This window comes from Orycteropus afer, unplaced genomic scaffold, assembly GCF_000298275.1.
Source record: "Orycteropus afer afer isolate SDZICR_OR568_19922 unplaced genomic scaffold, OryAfe1.0 scaffold00078, whole genome shotgun sequence".
Classification (NCBI taxonomy): domain Eukaryota; kingdom Metazoa; phylum Chordata; class Mammalia; order Tubulidentata; family Orycteropodidae; genus Orycteropus; species Orycteropus afer.
The window spans coordinates 6,949,734-6,967,216 of NW_006921665.1; the positions used below are offsets into that span (position 1 = coordinate 6,949,734).

At 38.3% G+C, this 17,483-nt stretch overlaps 1 protein-coding gene and 1 pseudogene across 1 annotated transcript in view; both read left to right on the forward strand.

Annotated features, from left to right (window-relative positions):
* SYNJ1 (synaptojanin 1) overlaps nucleotides 1-17,483 on the forward strand; it is a 150,710-nt gene that overhangs the window by 34,778 nt on the left and 98,449 nt on the right. The window contains 4 exon segments of the mRNA XM_007941282.1: nucleotides 2,162-2,248; nucleotides 3,900-4,167; nucleotides 6,832-7,057; nucleotides 15,506-15,589. Of these exon segments, the coding sequence (XP_007939473.1) occupies nucleotides 2,162-2,248; nucleotides 3,900-4,167; nucleotides 6,832-7,057; nucleotides 15,506-15,589 (665 nt within the window).
* Nucleotides 7,752-8,822, forward strand: LOC122150034 (annotated as a pseudogene).

The window sequence follows — 17,483 nt, forward strand, 5'->3', positions numbered from 1 at the left end:
GACCCCTCCTGGGGTTTCCCAGGCGTATCACTATGGAAGTAAGATTGCCCAACCTTCCTTCTGAGGAATGGCTGGTGGGTTGAACCATCAGCCTTCTGATTAGCAGTCAGATGCCTTAGGCACTATGCTACCAGAGCTCCTAAACCAAACCCACTGCCTTGGAGTAGAACACAACTCATAGCGACCCCTCCTTGGGTTTCCAAGGTGGTACCTTTCTAATGCAGAACACCAATATTTCCAAAATGTACTACTGTAATTCTGTATTGTAGCTGAATGGGGGAAGGGGAAAAGGGAGAGATAAGAGGTAAATAAGGAGTGAACCTGTTGACCAAGAGGTAAGTTTTGGGGGTTGTGGATTTGGGAGTGGGGAAAGAATGGCAGTGAGGGAGAAAGGAAGGAAAGAAAAAGGATAATACCCTTCTGGATTATATGTAGACTTTAGAATGTCATTATTTTTTATTGTCATTGAACACATATATACTGTGTTTATATGTTTTGTTCTTTGCCAAACTTCTAAGTAGTATATTTGCTAACTACTAGGAAGATTTTGTTCTTTAAAATTTCAGAGATTTTTGTTTCTTTGCTCAATAGAAACAGTTATAATAGTTTGCTGTAGAGAAATTATCCTCTGGCTTATATTCATTAATAAGATAACAGTAACTTTATAGCAGAAAAAATAAATTAAGCCAAAGGCCAGTCTGAAGGTTTTTCCATATCTATACTAAGCTATATAATCAAGTATTGCCATTAGCTTTCATTGTTGAAAGGTTTTGTCTTGTGTGTCAAACACTATTCTAAGTGTCAGGGATAAAAGAATTAATAAGACAGAGTTCTTGCCTTCCAGAGTCCTTGTTGTTGTTATTATGTGCCATTGAGTTGGACCTGACTCATAGCGACCCCTCTTTGGGTTGCCGAGACAGTATTATTACGGAAGTAGATTTCCCAGTCTTCAAGAGTCCTAAGTTAATACACTAGTTAATACACCAGGCTCCTAACCAAAATGTTAGAATTTTAAGTTTAGCCAGAGGTGCCTTAGAAGAAAGTCCTCGTGATTTATTTCTGAAAAATCACTCATTGGAAACTCTATGGAGAAGTTCTGCTTGGACACAGATGGGGTCTCCAAGAGTCAGAATCCATTCAACATTTCCACGAAACTCTCCCCCCGCATTGCCTTCAGGGAGCACACTGGCTACTAGGAAAGACAAATGATAAGGATGTATAAAATGTTTTGGCCCCATGAAGAGGGAGCTCTGTGAAAGAATGTGCCTGGAGAAGTAAAGAGGGCTTCCAGGAGTGTGACCTTGTGGCTGTATATTTATGTGGTTGATAGAATTTGCCAAAGGGCAAAGGTGGAGTAGAGAACTTCTAGGCAGAAGGCATAGAAATGTAAAAAAAAAAAAATGTGATGGGAGCATGAGATATAAGGGGTGGGAGGGAGATGGAAGTAAAGAAAGATGAAACAAATAGTAAGTTGGGGCCATGTTGTGAAAGATTCCTTATTAAGGAGTTGGATCTTATCCTACAGGAGATATCACAGAATAGTTGTATGAATATTAAGAGAAGGCAAAGAAGAAAACTCCAAAACAGCTCTGAGTACGTAGTATATTATTAAAAGTAGTAGTTCAGTTCATTGGGGAAAGGATGAATTAATTACTAGATGGTACTGTAAGTATTTTGTTTAAGAATTTGGGGAGAATAGTTAACTTACTACACCTAAGCAAAAACAATCACCCTAAACCAATCTCATTATCTAACATTTTGCATTTATAACCATAGTAAAAAAAGTCAGACTATTTTGCACATAAACAAAGTATTTTGGCAGTAATGAATGCCAAGTTAGGAAGCGAGAGTAACAGTGGTTGTGTGGTTAAGATTATGTGTCAGCTTAGCTGGGCCGTGATTCTCAGTGGTTTGATAGTTATGTAATGATGTAGTCACCTCCATTTTTGCATGGTGCTGATTTTCGCATAACAGTCTGGTCTTTGGAACCTAACCATGTTGATAAATGAGGAGTGGAAGTAGTTTGAGAAAATATTTTATGTAGTACATTAATGTTAAAATATCTGTTAGATTTTGAAACTTTTGGCTGAAACTCTGGCTTTATTTCTAAACAGAAGCCAATGTTTCAAGTTGCTGTCTTAACCTTAAACTTTTTTTGTAGCATCTGCAGAAAAAGAAGCGATCAAAGGTACATACTCCAAAGTAATGGATGCATATGGACTCTTAGGTGTTTTACGATTAAATCTTGGTAAGTTTATTATTCATTATTATCTGTCCAGTTTTGCATTTCTGTTTGTGTAGTTTTAAGAATTTGAGAGATAGTATCGATAGATCATTTTCAGACTCCATATTTGAGCAAAAAATATGGTAACAACTTTTAAACCCTAATTAAGCTAATCTTGTGATAAAATTTGTTGCCCAACAGGGCTGCATGTTCAAACAGAGACACTGTCCTGTTTGAATACTTTTTTTTTTTTTTTAAAGGATTGGTATGTTTGTCAAAAGAGAAAATCTAGGAGCTGCCCCCCCCCCCTTTTTTTCGCTTCAGTGTGTTTAGAAATAGTATTTTAGTGGCGACCACATTCATTTCTGTGCTTACAGTAGAAAAGACAACATCTATTTTGGATTCAGAAGGCTTGGCTTAAACCTATCTCTTCTACTTTGTGTCACCAAGGCTGCAAAGTAACCTTTATTTTAAGTTTGATTGTATTTAACATTGTGACTTGGAGTGTGGCCAAAGGCTTGTATCATTCTTTGTGAACTGTTATTTACTGGTCCATGATTAGATAAGGAACGAATTAACACCCATCTTCATTCATCTATAAAGTCTTACTATGAATAAAAGGCAGCTGAACTAAAGGGTGAACTAAATAATGTATTTGATTTCTATTCTGGTGTTGTTGTTGTTAAGTGCCCTCGAGTCAGACCTGACTCATAGTGACCCTTCCTTGGGTTTCTGAGGCAGTATCACTACAGAAGTAGATGCCCAACCTTCCTTCTGAGGAGTGGCTGGTAGGTTTGAACCCCCAGCCTTCTGGTTAGCAGTCAAGTGCCTTAGGCACTATGCTACCAGAGCTCCTTCTATTCTGGTATAAGTACCTTTTCTCATTAGGGAGTGAATAGTTTAGGGACCAGACTTGGAGTGGCACTGGTGTGTAAAATGGAGATTTGTTGTTTGTTATGTATCTGTCTCATGTCAAGTATTATGCCTAGTTGCTATTCTAGTATTGTCTTGGGTAATCCTCAGTTCAATGAGGTATTTAATTGTTTTTTATCTTTTTGTAAGGGAAGCTATCTCACACTGGTTGAGTTAACATCCTGGGTTGGTCCAGACATTAAGTGGTGAAGCCAATATTTAGGATCACTTCTCCCTGTACCAGTGCAGTGCTCAAAGTTCGCTCTTGCTGAATTCTAGCTGATTTCTTATTTCATAGAATTTTTGTCACAATTAGATGAAAAACTCTCTATGAAAATGTTTGTAAGCCAAATTTCTTTATAAATATTAGTTGTTACCAGAGGCTTTTTGCCTATATATCATCAGCCCACATGTGTGTTTCTCAGCTTGATTGTTTAATAATTTTCTCATTTGAACTTCCTGATAATCATAAAAGGAAGATAGAGAAGTTTCCATACCCTCAGGTTAAATAGAGGAACAATTGTATAAATGGGAGAGTAATGGTTAAATGCTTTACATACTAAATATATTTAAACAAGGATTTTTTTCAACTCTTGAAACAATCTCATGTAAATAATTTAAACTTAAAGACATCCATAGTAAGTTTAAAATAATCACAATGTCAGATTTAAAAGAAGAAGACATCAGAAGAAAGAAGAAGAAACTTTGAATAGCTTGAAAAACACTAGGGCTTTTCATTCAATTAAATCTTTGTTTTTTGCAGGTGATACTATGTTACATTATCTGGTCCTAGTCACTGGATGTATGTCTGTTGGAAAAATTCAAGAATCTGAAGTTTTCCGAGTTACTTCCACTGAGTTTATATCACTACGAGTTGATTCTTCAGATGAGGATCGCATTTCAGAAGTTCGAAAAGTTTTGAATTCAGGAAACTTTTATTTTGCATGGTCTGCATCTGGAATTAGTTTAGATCTGAGTCTTAATGCACATCGTAGCATGCAGGAACACACAACTGATAATAGATTTTTCTGGTGAGTTTGTTTTATTTTTTTCCCATTGTATTTACATGTTGTGCAGTAGCTTGGTAATTTTGAACACAACGGTTGCTATTTCTAGCAGTAGGAAGGGACAGCTGTTGCTAGTGAGCAGACTGATTCTTCCTCCTCTAGGAGCCTCAGCACAGCATGTAGGCAGCCACTGCTGGTGTTCTGGTGTTGGCATGTGAAAACCATTTGTTCTCCCTGATGTGGACCAACCTTTCATTTCGGAAGCATATTTAAAACACTTGCTTTTGATTTAGGAATGAATTTGATTGTAATAAAATTGTGGTATTCATGTTCTTAGTATCGAGATCTTGTCTCAGGCAGCATCACCATCCTAGAACCATCATTCCCATATTATTACTTTTTTAAAAATTTTAAGGCTATAGGTAAATGATACTGATTTAAGAGCAACAAACTACAAAGAAGTAGTATACTGGGACAAAGCCCAATACTGTAATAAAATAGAACTTATGTAGGTAATTGTACTATATTTCATGATGGTGCATAAATATGCTGTATTGCAAGTAGGTACAAATGGTACATAGAACACAGGTGACTATAGTTAGTACTGCTTTATTGTAGCCAGACCAGATTTCTAGTACAGTGGTTCTCTTGCCTGCAACTGTCATCAGTGTTGACTTTTTCCCATAATACCATGTGCAAATTATTTATCTTTTCATTTATTACAAGACCAAAGTCTAGTACTCTGTTTTCGAATTCCCACAGTAGCTCAGATTCAAGGTTTTCCCCCTTGTATATTTTCTCTTACACATACTTTCACTGTCTATCTGAACAGTCCTTGAGTAGCACATTCAGGTCTGACTCATTTGCCCTGGGTGTCAGAGGGCTCAATGTCAACAACTTTAGGGTAAGAAACTAACCACAGAGTTGATCAGCTAGTAGCTAACAGCCAAGTGTCTTGGTCCAGGATAGTGGCATGAGTGAGAAGAAAGGGCAGAAAACAAGGCTTTATAGCTGCTATGTCAGAGACTTGGGGCTTAGCAAAGGAGGAGGATCAAAGTGAGAGAGGGAGGGATTGACAGGGTAGATGAGTGAACATAAAGCCCTGTCTGCTTAGAAGTAATAATGAGGGGACGTGCTTTTACCTAGCATTCAGAAATAGACTTCTGAGAGTTAAAACCCTGTCAGTACTATACTTGTTCTGGTGGAAAACATTGAAATCCCTTGAAAAATCTAAAGGTGTTGCATCTGTTCTTAGGAAAGTTCCTTCCTTCCCTTTTTGTTTTCTCCTCATTTCTACCCTAAATTACTTAGCTTGAGAGAGAAAGTCTTTTCTACCATACTTAAGAGTCCGAGGAAGTGAAGGTAACTTGGCTAAAATACCGGCAATCAAGTGTATTTGCTAAGTTTAATCAGTAGGAATACATCTATTCCTCACTTATCAACTATCTTGTTATCTGACATCTTGCATTTATACAGTAAAAAGTCTGCTATATGGCTGTATTAGGTCTGGCAGTAACAAATGCCAAGGTGCTGGCTGTGATAGTTATGTTTCACCTTGGCTGGGCCATGATTCTCAGTGGTTTGGTAATTATGTAATGATGTAATTTGGTCATTGCAAAATGATGTAGTAACTCTCCATTTTGGGATCTGATGTAGTCATCCTCCATTTTCACATAATGCTGATTTTCACATAATGACTTGGTCTTTGGAACCTAACTATGTCAATAAGTTAGGAGAGTGTGTAATTCCTCTTTTCTTTGAATTAAGCTTGAGGATGGGAATAGTTTTAGATAAAAGCTTGGGGAATTTATTCAGTAGGAGACAGATTGACAAAGGGAGGCTAAAACACCAAAGGTGAATTTTGCTCATTTTGCAATTTTGCTAAGGAAAGACATGCTCCACCTTCATGTTGCATAAACAAATGGAAGCTTTATTTATCATGTATACCCTTGCAGCTTAGTATTATTTTCCAGGATATAATCAAGTAAGTTTTATTGCCTAAAAATGGTAAATACCTATCACAAAACCCAGGTAATTTTACTACATTGGTGATTCAGAGCTGCTGCCAGTTTAGAGTTACGTATGAATTTAGATAAAATTAAAATAGTGACATATTGACAACAAAGAAAAATGAAAACGGAGAACAGAGAGAAAACCACCTTTACAGAATGCCTAGGATATGACGTCTATCTAAATGAGGACAAATAAGTCTCTTATGCATACACTGTGACACACGTATTAGCAGTGGTGTCTGGACATGTTAGGTTACAATCATTTTGAGTTTTCCTTCAGTTCAGTGTAGATGGTAGTAAAATATGAAAGCTTAAGTCATTTATTAATTTTTTAAATAAACTATGTTTGTCAGATTTAATGTTATCCTAGTAGTAATCTCACTACTCATTTACATTCCAATTTGCTTTCTTAAATGGAACAAGTTAGATTGTAAATATATTGTGTAGAAAGACATAACAGAAAAACACAAAAACAAAACAGGCTTCTCTTCTATGGACCATAGATCACATATCCCAGGATCTCATATTATAACCGTATCTTCTGATTTCTAGCATAGTCATTTGTTCATTTTCAATTTAGTATAACCAATCTAATGTTCCAGAAGCACTGTTTTAAAACTTATACTTTATTATTTAGTGCTCAGTAAGCTAATGCAGTAATTTCTTTTTCTGTTAGGAATCAATCTTTGCACTTGCATCTCAAGCACTATGGTGTGAATTGTGATGACTGGTTGTTACGCCTCATGTGTGGAGGAGTAGAAATCAGAACAATTTATGCTGCTCATAAACAGGCAAAGGCTTGCCTCATTTCAAGACTAAGCTGTGAACGAGCTGGGACCAGGTTTAATGTCCGGGGAACAAACGATGATGGTCACGTCGCTAATTTTGTAGAAACAGAACAGGTATACAGTGTTTTGTATTACTTAATTTATTTATTATATGACAGGCACAGAAAATACAGTTTGCCCTTCTTATCTATGGGTTCCACATCCAGAGATTCAACCAGTCACAGATCGAAAATATTCAGAAGAAAAAAAAGCAATTAAGTGGCTAATACAATCCCTCAGAGGTTACGAGGGAGTGTAAAGTGCTATTTACATTGTGTTAGATATTTTAAGTAATCTAGAGATGATTTACGGTGTATGAAAGGATATGTGTAGATTGTATGCAAATGCTATGCCAGTTTTCATAAGGAACTTGAGCATCCACCTTTGGTATCCGCTGGGGTCCTGGAACCAATCCCTAGCAGATATAGAGGGACTACTGTAATAGAAAGACAGATTTTTATTTTTTAAGAACTCATTTTGACATCTGTAGTATTTCATTATTATTCTTGGCTACTTATTGGCCTTGAAGGTTTTCCTAGAACAAACTTATTTGGGTTTGGCTGTACAAGTAAGTAACAGGATATTCACTAATCAGCATGGCATGGTCAAGAGTTAGACAATGTAAAGAAAGTTTTTTTTTTTTTGGTGAAATTATATCAAACCTCAACAGCCAAAAATTAAAAGTTAGACACCCTATTGGGCCATAAGTCCTTCCTAGAGTCTACTCTGGATTACATCCCCTCTGTACCTGGCACCCCTGAGCAGCAACATGCAGCCACTGTGGCTCTGCTGGGTACTCTGGGCACTGCCTGCCGCTGGCTGGCCCCAAAGTGTCCCTGACCAAGCAGCAAATCCAAGGCATCCTGCTGCAACTACTGTATCTCAGCAAGGTACCTGTCCTAGACAAAGCTGACATGGAGGAGCTGGTCATTCTTGCCCATGACCATGTTATAACACAGCCACAAGGTCCTCTCCCATAGGAAGAGGTTCAGCCAGAAATTCTGAGAGGTAGCCAGTAGGCCCCTGGTGTCTAAGTCTTCCACTCACCTGCTGGTGTTTGGCATAGAGAAATGGCTGGTGCCTGACAGCAAGCTGGTGCAGGCCATGCTGTGACTCTTTCAGTAGCTGATCCCCAGGGCCACACTCCACAGGCACATGAGGCTGTTCCCACACAGCACCCAAGCCCAGATCACAGAGTTGCTGCATGTGCATGAGGTCAGTGCCAGTCACACATCCCTCATTGACTCCAGGCTATTGTCCCTCCACAAGAGTGGCTGGAAGGTCTTCAAAATGATCGAGGCAGTGAGCTTCTAGCAGCAGCTAAGCTTCCCTGGCAGCTGCTGCTACTTCAGGTATTAGTGCAGAGGGAGCACCTGCCACTGGCCTCTAGTGCCCACAACCTGGTACACTTTGCCTCTTAGGTGGCAGGGAGTGGGGGTGCAGGACTGCATGAGCCCCAGCTGAAGCTGCACACCCTGGACCTGAAGGCCTACAAAGCTTAGGGCAATTGTGACCCTGAGGCGCCAGTGACCAAGGATACCTGTTACTGTTGCCAGGAGAAGTACATCGGTCTGTAGGGGATGATGTGGGCTGAGAACCAGGCTTCCTGGCCCATAAGTATGTGGGGTCCTGCCACCAATCCCAAGAGTCCCTGACCTGCCAGCAGCCATTTCTGGGGCCACAGCAGTGCACCTCCTCAGCAATGACTTTGCTGTCATTGATCATAAGCATCAAGGAGGGAGGCAGAACTGGACCCAGATGGTGAGCCTGCCCAACATGCATGTGCAGAAGTATAGCTGTGCCTCAATGGGGCACCCTACCCAGGGAGCTGGGGCCATAGAAGCCCAATGTCACCTCTGACTGGACACTGCTCAGAGGCAGGTCTTAAAATAGGTCTGACTTACTATCCCTTGTCCCAATTCAATGTTCGTATTTTACCATTGCCCTTTTTTGTTCCATTTTCCATCATTGCTCTTGATCATCCATCCTAAGCATTTACATATGTAAATAATGCAACTCTGGATTGCTGAACTCTGGTAAGAAGTCCTGGCCAATTTATAAGAGGCTATAGCACAAGGCTGGAGGTTCAAAATCACCAGCCACTCCTCGGAAGGAAGATGGGGAAATCTAGTTCTGTAATGATACTGCCTCGGAAACCCAAGGAGGGGTCGGTATGAGTCGGTCCGACTTGATGGCACATAATAACAAATAGCTGATAATAGACAGATTGTCTGCTGGGAATTTCTGTTCTCTGGCAATTCTCAACTGAGGGTTCTGTAATGAGAACTAAGGAAATAACAGTTGATTTACCTTACATGGTGAATTAAAATGACAAAAATAATCCTTATTTCTCCATGAAAAGGAGGATGTCTAAAAATCAAACCATCCTCTAGAAAATATCCACCATTCTGTATTTTAGTAAACATACCAGGTCCTTGTTCCCCTGAGAAGGTGTTAGGAGGGAGAACAAAGGGCTCTAGGCCCGGGGCCATCAACACAGTGTGGACACCTGGTTTCTAGATCTGACAGGACTACTACCTGTGACCTCACAAACGCAGAAGCTTTGGGCCAACAAGCTATTGTGAGAAAGAGTAGTTTTACTTGAGCTCTAAGACTTCAATTACTAGCCCTGCCTGTTCCTCCTAAGACTGAATATTGCTTTTGAATATTTAGATTATTTCCCCCACTGTTTAAACAGAATTTATCACCAAAAACCACATGAGTTTACATTGTTTTATTTGGCAAAAACAACAATTATATGTGGATAATCTGCTGAAATAAAAGTAGTTTCACTCTGGGGAAAAATATTAAAAGTTATGATGAATTTTTAATAGGTTTTATTTTATAGAGCAATTTTAGGTTTATAGAAAAATTGTGTAGAAAGTACAGAGTATTCATATTCTCCATTCCCTTCTGCATACAGTTTCTTATTAACATCTTGCATTCCTATACTACATTTGTTAAAATTGATGAACTAATATCGATACATCATTATTAACTAAAGTCCATAGTTTACATTAGGACTTACTCGTGTTATACAGCCCTGTGGGTTTTGACAAATGTATAATGTCATGAGTCTACCATTGCATGACGTGTAGAATAGTTTTACTACCCTGAAAATGCCTGTACTCCACCTGTTCATCCCTCCCCTCTGTCCCTGACCCCTTGGCAACCACTGATCTTTTCACTGTCTCTAATTTTACCTTTTCCAGAGTGTCCTGGAGTTGGACTCATACATTATTGTTAGATTTTTCAGACTAGTTCTTTCACTTAGTAGTATGCATTTATCATTCCTCCATGTCTTTTCATAATTTGGTAACTCATTTCTTTTTATCACTAAATAATATTCCATTGTGTGGATATAGCACAGTTTGTTTATCTATTTACCTATTGAAGGACATTTTGATTGTTTCAAATTTTTGGCAATTATGAATAAAGCTGCTGTAAATACTCATGTGCAGATTTTTATATGGACTTAAGTTGTTATCTCATTTGAGTAAATATCTAGGAGCACAATTACTGGATCATATGGTAAGCTTCCACCACTCATCTGTCAGTTTGTCGTAACATTGATGGTTGCATATTGCTAGAGGGTATGCCACAGGTGTCTCAAATCCCAGCAGGGTCCCCCATGGTGGACAGATTTCAGCAGAGCTTCTAGACTAAGACTGGGAAGACGGAAGAGGGCATCAACTTCTTAAAGAATCGGCCAGTGAAAACCTTATAAGTAGCAGTGAAACATTGTCTGATATATTACTGGGAAATTTTATGAAAAGCTTGAAACGTTGTCTGATATAGTACCAGAAGATGAGTCTCTCAGGTCGGAAGGCACTCAAAATATGACTGGGGAAGAACTGCCTCCTCAAAGCAGAGTCCACCTTAATGATGTGATGGAGTAAAGCTTTTGAGATTTCCATTTGCTGATAGGGCACAACTCAAAATGGGAAGAAACAATTGCAAGCATCCATCATTAATTGTAACATGTTGTTGTTGTTGTTGTTATTTGCCATTGAGTCGGCCCCGACTCATAGCGACCCCTCCTTGGGTTTCCGAGGCAGTATCACTACGGAAGTAGGATTGCCCAACCTTCCTTCCTAGGAGTGGCTGGTGGGTTTGAACCGCCAGCCTTCTGGTTAGCAGTCAAGTGCCTTAGGCACTATGCTACCGGAGCTCCTTGTAACATGGAATATATGAAATAGGAATCTAGGAAAATTGGAAGTTGTCAAAAATGAAATGAAACACTTAAACATTGATATGCTAGGCATTAGTGAGCTGAAGTGGACTGGTATTGGCCATTTTGAATCAATCATATGCTCTACTATTCCAGGCATGACAAATTGAAGAGCGATAGTGTCACATTTATTATCACAAAGAATGTTTTGAGATCTGTCCTGAAGGAAAAAAAAAAAAAAAAGAAGATCTATCCTGAAGTACAGTGCAGTCACTGATAGGATAATATCCATATACCTACAAGGAAGACCAATTAATACTATTATTGTTCAAACTTGCACACCAAACCCTAAAGCCAAAGATGAAGAAATTGAAAGCTTTTCTCAACTTCTGCAGTCTGAAATTGATCGAACATGCAATCAAGATGTTTTTATGATTACTGGTCATTGGAATGTGAAAGTTGGAACAAACAATCAGAGGTAGTGGGAAAATATGGCATTGGTGATAGAAATGACACCAGAGATCTCATAATAGAATTTTGCAAGACCAACAACTTACTCATTGCAAATACCTTTTTTTCAGCAACATAAAGGGCATGTGGAACCTGCAGATGGAATACACAGGGTGCCGATTGACTACATCTGTGGAAAGAAGTGATGGAGAAGCTCAGTATCTTCAGCCAAAACAAGGCCAGGAGCTGACTGTGAAACAGACCATCAATTGCTTATATGCAAGTTCAATTTGAAGCTGAAGAAAATTCAAACAAGTCCACAAGAGCCAAAATAGGAGCTTGATTATATCTCACCTGAATTTAGAGATCATCTGAAGAACAGATTTGATGCATTGAACACCAGTGACTGAAAACCAGACGAGTTGTGGGATGACATCAAGAATGTGACACAAGAAGAAAGCAAACATATTAAAAGGACAGGAAAAAAGGAGAAGACCAAAATGGATGTCAGAAAATACTCTTACTCTTGAATGCAGAATAACCAGTAATGGAAGGAATAATGAGATAAAAGAGCTGAAAAGAAAATTTCAAAAGGCAACTTGAGAAGACAAAGTAAAGTATTATAATGAAATGTGCAAAGACCTAGAGTTAGAAAACCAAAAAGGAAGAATACATTCAGCATTTCTCAAGCTGAAAGAACTGAAGGAAGAATTCAGGGCTCAAGTTGCAATATTGAAGGATTCAGTGGGCAAAATATTGAATGATGTGGGAAGTGTCAGAAGATGGAAGGGATACACAGAATCACTGTACCAAAAAGTATTGGTCTATATTCAGCTATTTCATATGATCAAGAACCAATGGTATTTGAAAGAAGATGTCCAAGGTACACTGAAGAATTGGTGGAAAACAGGGGTGCAGGAATTGACGGAACACCCATTGAGATGTTTCAACAGCCAGAGGCAGGGCTGGCAGCGTTAACTTGCCTAGGCCAAAAATTTGAAAGAGAGCTACCTGACCAACAGACTGGAAGAGATCGGTGTTTGTGCTCATTCCAGAGAGGTGATCCATCAGAATGTGGAAATTATCTAACAGTATCATTAATACCACACTCCAGTAAAATTTTCCTAAAGATAATTCAAAAATGGTTGCAGCAGTATATTGGCAGGGAACTTCCAGAAATGCAAGCTGGATTCAGAAAAGGACATGGAATGAGGGATGTCATTGCTGATGTCAGATGGATCTTGGCTGAAAGCAAAGAATACCAGAAAGATGTTTACCTGTGTTTTATTGACTATGCAAAGGCAGTTGACTCTGTGGATCATAAGAAATGATGGATATCATTGCAAAGAATGGGAATTTGAGAACACTTAATTGTGCTCATAAGGAACATATACAGAGACAAAGAGTCTTTTGTTCGAACAGAACAATGGGATACTGCATAGTTTAAAATCAGGAAGGATGTGCACCATGGTTGTATCCTTTCACCATACTTACTCACCTGTGTGCTGAGCATATAACCTGAGAAGCTGGAGTATACGAAGAAGAACATGCCATCAGGATTGGAGGAAGACTCATTAACAGCCTGACATATGCAAATGACACAGCCTTGCTTGCTGAAAATAAAGATGACTTGAAGCACTTACTACTGGTGAAGATCAAAGACTGCAGTCTTCAGTATGGATTACAACTCAACATAAAACAAAAATCATTGTAACTGAACCAATAGGCAACATCATGATAAATGGAGAAAAGATTGAAGTTGTCAAGGATTTCCTTTTACTTGGATCCACAAGCAACACCCATCCAAGCAGCAGTCAAAATATCAGACGACGTATTTCACTGGACAAATCTGCTGCAAAAGACTTCTTTAAAGTGCTAAAGAGCAAAGATGTCTCTTTGAAGAGTAAGGTGTGCCTTACCCAAGCCAAGGTATTTTCAGTCTCCTTATATGCATGTGAAAGCTGGACTGTGAATAAGGAAGACCAAAGAAGAGTTGTTGCCTTTGAATTATGGTGTTGTCAAAGAATCCTGAAAATACCATGCACTGCCAGAAGAGCAAACAAATCTGTCCTGGAGAAACTGCAGCTGGAATTTTCCTTGGAAGTGAGAATGGCCAGACATATTCTTACCTACTTTGGTCATGTGATCAAGAGGGACCATTTCCTAGAGAAAGATATCATGCTTGGTAAAGTTGAAGGTCAGCGATAAAGGGAAAGGCCTTCAACAAGATGGATTGACACAGTGGCTACAATGATGGACTCAAGCATAGCAAAGATTTTGAGGATGGCACATGACCAGGCAGTGTTTCGTTCTGTTTTACATAGGGTCACCATGCATCAGTGTTGACTTAGCAGCACCTAACAACAACACTGTAAGCCTATGTTAGCTTTATAAGAAACTGTTAGACTGCCTTTAAAGTAGCTGCACCATTTTGAAGTTCCTCTTGTTCCACATCCTTACCAGCATTGGTGTTGTCAGTGTTTTGTATTTTAACCATTCTAATAAGTGTGAGAAACTGGACCATATGAAGAACAGGCCATTAGGATTGGAGGAATATTCATTAACAACCTGTGATATGCAGATGACACAATGTTGCTTGCTGAAAATGAAGATGACTTGAAGCACTTACTAACGAAGATTAAAGATTACAATCTGCAATATGGATTACATCTCAACATAAAGAAAACGAAAATCCTCACAACTGGACCAATAAGCAACATTATGATAAATAGAGAAAAGATTGAAGTTGTCAGAGATTTCATGTTACTTGGTTCCACAGTCAATACCCATGGAAGCAGCAGCCAGGAAATCAGAGGACTCATTGCACTGGGCAGATCTGCTGCAGAAGACCTCTGTAAAGTGCTGAAGAGCAAAGATGTCTTAAGATGCACCTAATCCAAGTCATAGTATTTTCAGTCACCTCATACGCATATGAAAGTTGGACAATGAATAAGGAAGACCAAAGAAGAGTTGATGCTTTTGAGTTGTGGTGTTGGTGGAGAATACGGAAAATGCCATGGACTGCCAGAACTAACAAATCTGTCCTGGAAGAAGTGCAGCCATAATACTTCTTGAAAGCGAGAATGGCCAGACATCATCTTACCTACTTTGGTTATATTGTCAGAAGGGCCCATTCCCTGGAAAAGGATATCATGCTTGGCAAAGTAGAGGGACAATGGAAAAGGGGAAGGCCCTCAATGAAATGGATTGACACAGTGGCTGCAACGATGGGCTCAGGTATAGCAAGGACTGTGACACTGGTGCAGTGTTTCTGTCTGTTGTACATTGGGGTACTATGAGTCAGCCAACTTGCCAGTACCTAACAACAACATAATAGGTGTGTAGTGGTCTCTCATTGTTGCAGTTTGCAGCTCCTTAAAGGCATAAGATGTTGAGTTCTTCGTATGCTTATTTGCCATATCTGTATATTTGGTGAGATTTCTATTCTGAATTTTTGCCCATTTGTAATTGAATTGTTGTGTGCTATGCTACTTTTCGCTGTAAAACTACATAATTGTAAATTCAGGCTTATACTTTTATGCTTTTTGAGAGACACCCCCCACCTCTACACTAATTCAGGTCTTCAAATTATGTTTTGAAACATATAAAAAGCTAAAGAAAAAAAATGAAATATAAATTTTTTGCCTATAAAATATTGAAGAATTCTTTATTGAAAGTTGTGATTCTCCTGCATATAGTTTTATTATTTTCTTGGTAAATATATATAAAAAAGGAACTAACAGTAACAAAAATCAACCTATTTAGTGGCCTGTTTTCAATAAGGAAATATGGTCGTGAAAATCAGCTGTGACAAGTATGTAACATGTTTTAGTAAATTAGTTTTAGTGAAGAAGTACCAGCTTGTCCTGTGGAAATATTTTATATGTTATTTTTCTCTGCAGGTTGTATACTTGGATGACTCTATTTCTTCCTTCATACAAATCCGGGGATCTGTTCCCTTGTTCTGGGAACAGCCAGGTTTGCAGGTATGTGTTTGACATTCATTTATTATTATTTTTTTTCACTTGAAAATTTTCTGTATTCTCTGAGATTTCAGGATAGGTCATTAGTTCACAGCTCTATTATTCTATCTAATCATATTAGCTAGATTTGCAACTGAGGATCTGAGTATAGAGGTCCTGGAATTTTCTTAGATGTTTTTTCCCTTAATGTTCTTTCAAAAAGCTATAGAAATTCAACCGCCATACTTAACATTACAATTCTGGTATGGTTTTATAATTAGCTGACTTTCAAAGTATGTTATAATTATCTCATTATCTTACAAAAAAATCAGTTGCCATTGAGTCAGTTCTGGCAACCCCACCTCTATCTGTCAAAGTTGAACTGTGCTCTTACAGAATTTTCAGTGGCTGACTGTTTTAGAATTTGATCACCAGGACTTTCTTGCAAGGCACCTCTGAGTGGAGCCCAGTACGTTAGCTAAGATGTTAACCAACCACCTTAACTATTTGTATCACCCAGGGACTCCATTTCATTATCTTGGTGTACAGCATTTTAGCTCCTTACGCACAGTATGTAACTAAGACTCTGGAACTAGACCAAGTACTTTGAAGCCTTGCTTTACCACTAGTAGCTATGTGATCTTGGACAACTTATTTAATTTCATCTTAGTTTCTACTTATAAAGTGGTAGTTATAATAGTAACAGTACCTTCTTTTTAGGGTTGCTATAGGATTAACTGAAAACACTTAGAATAGTGCTGGCTTTCAGACTAAGAACTATATACAAGTTAACTGTTATTCTTGTAATTAATAGTATCTCTGTTACTGAAATTTTACTTAGTAATTTGCAGTGACCTGTTCCCTAATCTTTAATGTAAGGTCATAGTATTGAATTGTTCATAAAATTATGATTTTGCATATTAGTTTTATTCAAAAATCTTTAGTCGCTAAACTATAAATATATTCATTTTAGGCTTCTAGGTATGTACAATCTCTAGTGAGTTTTGTATATCAAAATGGACAGAAAAAAATCTTTCCTCTTTTTAGTTCACAGCTGGATCTACCTTACATTCTAGAGTGAGTATTATGGAGAGAAATGGCAGACTGCTTGAGTGTTCTCAGTAATACAGTTTACTCTAGACTGGTGAAAAATTAAAAAGTACTGACACTTGTACTGCTTTGCTAAGGTTCTTGAGTTCTTGTCAAGACCATTTAACTTGTATGGGTTTTATCTTTGGCATGTAGGATAAATTAAACAGATACATCTCTCCCCAAATCTCTTTGGGGAAATAATCCCAATCCTAGCTCGTTTCTCTTAAATTTTCATGATCAAAGAACTGTGTTAGGAATATTTCCTTTAAGAACAGTTTTTAAACCCTGCTTTGATATAAAGTGAATGCCTTTGTTTTCCAGTTAAGCTTGTGTAAGAGATTTTAAAACCTATTCATGTGTTCTCTGTTATACTGATTTACATGTGATTTTATTAAGAAATTCAGAATTACCAATGTCTGATTGTCTGTTATGGTTGGATTCTGAGTATTTATTGAGGGGCCTGTTTTGGGTAGGACCTCCTTCCTGTTTGCTTCTCCTGTTGGGCTTTGGCCTGCCCACAGTTAGTCTGCTTAGGTAATGTCGTTGTTATGGACTGAAAACTATGGATTTTTAAATCATGCATTTCTTCATAGAGATAGTAACTTTTGAGACATCGAGACTGGCACTAAATTGTCACTGAACTGGACTAATTATTGTCTTGAGCTGGGGAGAGGATTGGGTCAGGGGTTTCCTCACTTACTTAGCTTAATAGTTTTTAAAGTCAACCTTTCTTTGATTAGGGATGCATTAGTTTCACAAGTATCTTACATACCAAAACATTTCCCCTATTATCCTAAAAAAGTATGTAATAAGGGAAAGTACAGGC